General features: G+C 35.9%; 1 protein-coding gene across 1 annotated transcript in view; it reads left to right on the top strand.

Annotated features, from left to right (window-relative positions):
* Window positions 1–516: 516 nt before the first annotated feature.
* Window positions 517–6,000, top strand: part of LOC102808309 (atrial natriuretic peptide receptor 1-like) — a 28,138-nt gene continuing 22,654 nt past the window's right edge. The window contains exon 1 of the mRNA XM_085491940.1: window positions 517–923. Coding sequence (XP_085348066.1) covers window positions 517–923 — 407 coding nt within the window. The remainder of the gene's footprint in view (window positions 924–6,000) is intronic.

The following is a 6,000-nucleotide window of genomic DNA, read 5'->3' as shown; positions in this document are numbered from 1 at the left end:
TGCACACACTCATTATGATTGCTCACTTGAGATGGTCGACACATTATAATATTCAAACAAGACAAAAATTTAAAAAAATCTCTTTCTCACAAACTTCTCAACCAAATGATCTGATGACATTAAATTAAACTATATATAGGCAGTGTACATTGATTGATATGGTCACGTTCTGTGTTTTTTCATTTTAAACGATCGCAAACAGAAGGTACCCAAATGAATTCATTGATTCACAGACACACATTAGTGCATCTCTGACAAGCACGACTATGCTTATCTGAGCCAATTAAACGATACATGCAGTTTGTAGCATGGCTCTTGCTTGTACCCCGGCGAGGCTGCATGCAGCTTTATCATATGTTGTTCATAGGTGAGATTTGCTTTCTCCGTGTACGTGTACTTGTTGTAGCATAGTCACAATAGTAGATATAACAAAAGCCTCCGAGAAAGACAAAGTGGGCGACTCTTTCTGCGATGCTCTGGGGCGTGCGGATACTGAATACGTGATATGATTTAGAGATGAGTAGTGTTGCTATGACAATCGCGAAATTAGCTTGGATGATAGAGAAACCGCGTGTTGTCATTACACCCATTCAGCTGAAACCGGACGGACGAGGCGCTGTGATAGCGCCGTGTGATACCACACAGCTGCGTTATACACAGAGTAAAACATCTACGAGACTTGAGTTTGTTGTTAAGATGGCGTTTATTCTGCGATCGAAAAGATGCTTTCTATTTTTGCTGTGCATTACTTCATCTGGAATTATTCAAGACGTCAATGCGAGAAACTTCAAAATGGGGTTGATCGTTCCTACTGGCGCCGAGGTTGTACACTCGTTTGCCTGGGAGACTGCAGCAAGTGCTACAACTATTGCGTTCGAGAAAATTGAAGCGGATCCCGCTCTTCTTCCTGGGCATACATTCAGGTGAGCGGGAAAATGTTAATGTTTATTGTTTTACTGTTGGTATTAATAATAATTTAACTTGTATGAAAGAATTGTTTTAGACACAGCAACATGTTACTCGCATATTCATATATTCGCGTTTCGCAGTGTAGTATTTTTTGTGATATTTCGCCACTGCGATGAAATCCAGGTATGCCAATTAGCATATTGTGTTTTACAATTCATAGTAATTTACATGCACCAGCTACGTTAAGGTTTAAAATAGTCTTCGATTCTTGAATAACGTTTAACGCTGTGTTAATTTCTATTTACCGCTGTTCAGGGTAGCTCCTACCCACTAAAGAACGCTTTAATTTAATATTTCACTTATGCGTTAATGGGTAATATAACAAAATTTACCGTGGAAAGAATCTGATCAGCAGTATTGCCATATAGCTCACTGTTTATGTTAACAAAGTAGCAATATTGATATTAGCTTACATAAAAAAACTGGTACATTTGATTTATCATTATTGCATTTTTTTTAAATAACAGTGAGCGAAATTTCAATTGGGTTGATTTTTCGCTTTTGCTCACAGTATGAAAATAATTCGATTTTTAGAAATGAGCATAACCATCGTCTCATATGATATATTATTTTGTGTATGTATATAATTATGAACATATAATTTATATGTTTTGCAGTTCCACTGTGATAGATGATGAATTAGTAATCACCCAAGTAAAATTTGTATGATTTCCACCTTATCGTATTTTCCATCCCTATACTTGAAACTTGCTGTTCAATGAAACATCTTCGGTGAACCAACTCTTTCAGCAAGGCACCTCCCAAAATAGAGATTATCTTCAAATAGAGATACATTCTCCATTACTCTGCTTTAATTTAGGTTAAGCGATTTTTGGAGAATAACTTCTAAGCAGGAGACTTTTACCGCATTTTCTATTATGAAAAATTATGTTATTTTGAACAGTACGAACCCATCTAGATGCACATGTACCGCATACAACGCACTTCTTTGGGGTTTGAAAACAGTTTTGGTTTCGAATTATTGTCTCCTGACCAAGACCTATATTTGTGTATCCCGATCTGGTGAATCCTCCCAATTTGGAAAAAACGTGTGTGATTCACGTGGCATTATTTGTTACTGAGACATCAATGTGATCGCATAGTCGTACAGCCAAGCTTTGTTCTACTTCACAGACGAACCACAGGGAACACACGCCTGGGCCTTTGTACAGGATGACGGCATTGGCGTATATTGCGTAATGCATAATAAATGAGGCACCCAGTGGTTTGGCTCTACAATAAACAACCGTGTCATTAGGATTTTCAATTTACTGATTAGGTGCTGAAGGTGTTTTGAGATTCAATCCGAGCCCATTTCCCCGGGCGAAACATTACTGCTGCTACCTCCAGAAACACGTTGTTGCAAACCAGCCGTGTGGTACTGTGTAGCGGAACGCGCCTGCAGAAATCGTGACCAAAACGACCTTTCCCTTCAGCTGCGTTATATTAACTTGCAATAACCTGGGGAAAAGAACTAGAATATAATTACTGTCAGATAGGAAGACGAGCTTACGAGCAATAGAGTTCCGTAGTTCCGCACAAAAAATAATTATATATTCCGAAACTTGGCCAAAGTGTTGCACGAATAAGAACCAGCAATACCTCAAAGTATGATTAATTATACTACAGACTGACAACTGGTCTTGCTCCAATAGAATCGCTGAATATAATGTAAAGTTGAACATCTAGAATATATTCTGATATTCAAAATACGAAAAAATGTAAAATGATAAAAAGCACATTTAAAACATGGTCTTGAATATTTAAAATACGACCATGCACATTTAAAATATAATTTTGAACACCACGATGTGTAATAACGAGCATTTAAATTATATGAATGTAAACATTTGAAAGTTGACATTTATTTAAAATTGTTTGATCCCGAGGAATATTCCTTTCTCAACCAAATTAATCCACATAGTTCCATGTACTGATGAGCATTAAACTACAAATACAGACCATATATATTTGAATTTCGTGTATGAAAGTATCAATTCGGAAAACGATCTTTAGATCGAATTCAATGTCACGAAGAATGGTCTGCTAAACGCACAGTGTGAAGCTCGTTCATACGTAGTGGCATTCATGATGAAAGTGTGCAAGACTGTTGTCCACTTTCAAGTGAATCGTATTTGTATTTCATAATAACATCTTTTGGTTTAGATTGAAATGACATAATTGGATAACCCAATATTTGCATTTTTACATTAGGTCGTAGTATTACTGTGTTGAATTGTGGTTATTGGTTTGATATTATGTATTGGCATGACATTTGATAATATGATGTTATTACGAGGATACTTCAAAGTATGCACGAAGACAGTACAGCGGATGTATCGACGGACGCGCAGCCGAGGTCGATGCGGCGGTGTACTGTCTGAGTGCATACTTTGAGTTATTTTCGTAATAACCGTATTATTATACATCTTTTCCTTCCAAAGATACATATTGGGAATGCTAAAATCCCCCTCCCAAAAATAGAACAGAATCAGCAAAATTTCTTTGTGTGGAGTCCGGTCAAACTGTTTGTTTTTATTATTAGGGGTTCCTTACGCGCGTAATCATTCCATATTTGGAATTTGTATTTCCTAATATGGTAGAATGAAAATACTCCGTAAAATACCGCAAAATTACGGCACGCTGTAATATATATTTATATATGGCTTCACTGAACCCGTTGAGTGTACCTATACATGGCTTCACTGGACTATTTGGTTCAATTACTTGTAGATTGCTACGGATAACGAATTATTAGTGTATCATTTTTTTCAAATAATTGCATCGTACACGCGTGACTGTGATAGGTATTGATGTATTATCATACAGTGTGGCTATGTGTAGACATCAACCGATCAAACACTGATTGTATAATATCAAAATTACAAATCATTTACTGGCAGATAGTAAATAACGCTATATTACAATATAATGCCTTATGTATTAACTTGTATGACTGTATTCTAATTTTAAGTGTAGATCAAGGCGGCTAGTTGGTTGATTGGTTGTAATAGTTTTAATGAACATGTTAATAACAATTTATGAAAACTGAAATTTTATATTGCATTCAATGTGCATGTTTGATATTAGTCTGTAATACTACGACAAATTCAATCACAATCGCGTCCACCCTACAAGGTTTCTCTTGTCTGTGTAAAATATATTTACGCCTAGCCAAGCCAAGAACTTGATCCGCCAGAGCCTCGAAGATTTTTAGTACATCCAACTCAATGAATCTTTATTAAAGATGATCTTTAAAAACGTAAACCACGTTGTATCTGAGTTAGGGAAAGTTAAGGGTCAAATATAAGTCAGTCGTGAATATTGGAGATTCATATTATGTTGTCACCAATACGCGAGACCTCGCGTCAATGTTGACAGATTTAATGTTGTCTAAGTACACACAGTTTTGTATGATCTCTACTTAGAGACATATTGCCATTTCAATTACTTAATCATCACAGTCGACGCACTGCGTTGTGTTCTATATGAGACACACGTGGTGTATACAGATCGCGCACGTAAATGGTCTTAAACAATAAATACAAAGTCGAATTAGGATTGATGTTGAGTTTGATTATTTGGAAACATTTATTCTACTATCAGATGCTATATGGACGAAAATATATATGTGTTAATATCATTGTTCAATTCTCCATACTGTAGACCAAATCATCCAGGAATATGATTTATCATAAAGCAAAAATGTTGCGATTGCAGGATACACAGCAGTATTTGTTAGATGAAAAATACGCATGTGCAGTGACTGTTATAATACGTACCAAAAAACAAAACAAAAAACAAACAGCGTACGTGCGTATTAGAGATTTTTTATGGAACAAATACTCAGTTGTGTGCTACAAGGTCACGGTGAATCATAGTCCAATGTAGTCATCAATATACAGTATCGAATAACAATATTAAAAGTGGCATGTTCTCGTTCATCTTGCATCTTTCAGCTGAATTGGTCAGAGATGAACGCAATATGCGAATATTTGAATACGTAGTACACTGTTTTTTTTATAGGAAGAATCGTGGTCGTGAAAAGAATCGAAATTACCACTGTTAGGGAATCACAACAATCATTGTCTTCTACCGTGAGTTTCACTTAAAGTAGAAAAAACAAAAACTAACCGCGGAAGAGATGCATATCATCGTATATTTACTCTATCTAAAAGTCAAATGGCAACATCATTTTATAATCCCAATGGTATTATTGCTTCAATTGATTTATTTAATGTTCTCTGGGTAGACAGATACGGGGATAATCTGAAGGTAATGAACACGGGAAATTGAATGAAGGATGTCAAGGGCGATTCTCGTCAAGGTTGAAAATACTGTTTGAAATATCATGATACAGGATACATGAATATAAAGTTTATGTATACCATATATGTTTACGTTTTCTCAAAAGCATTTGAGGTTTGTTTTCACGGCCGACATCATGTGATGTAGCACATCAGCTCACTCTTTTAAAAGTTCTTTGTCTGAAAAATGTTAAATAATTAAATATATACATTATATATTGATTGTTACTATTTGTTCAGGCGTGTTGGTACCACATTTTCTTGAAAGAATAAATTGTTAATCGTCGATTGTTATTATAGAAGGAACTTTACTGTCTGTACTGTTCAAATTAAATACAAATTATTTTTGAAATCATGGTCACAACAATATATCGTTTGTGGAGGTCACGTGATATTGCATCTTTTCATTCTGCGCTTGTCTCGTAATAATTACAGAACTAGTCCGTCAGATGTGTGTCTATTTCTCCTCAACTTGGCAGGTGAATGTTCGCTCTGAAACACAGCGATACTTTGTAGTCGCTTAGTGATTTGTGCTGTATGTACAACTGATAACCGTGCGCGATAAATCTTGCCCTCGAACGAGCCTACAAGCTATAGAGGAAATCGAAGAGAATATGATGATACTTCGTAATACGTTCTATCTTGTCGGTATCAGATTTAAGGGAACGTTCTACTCCCCGTAGAATATTGACCTGATATCTCATTCATTAGCTGTGTTACCAAA

This window comes from Saccoglossus kowalevskii, chromosome 17, assembly GCF_978046115.1.
Source record: "Saccoglossus kowalevskii chromosome 17, keSacKowa6.1, whole genome shotgun sequence".
Classification (NCBI taxonomy): Eukaryota; Metazoa; Hemichordata; class Enteropneusta; family Harrimaniidae; genus Saccoglossus; species Saccoglossus kowalevskii.
Note: the sequence above shows the minus strand (reverse complement) of the source record. Positions and strands in the feature narration are given on the sequence as shown.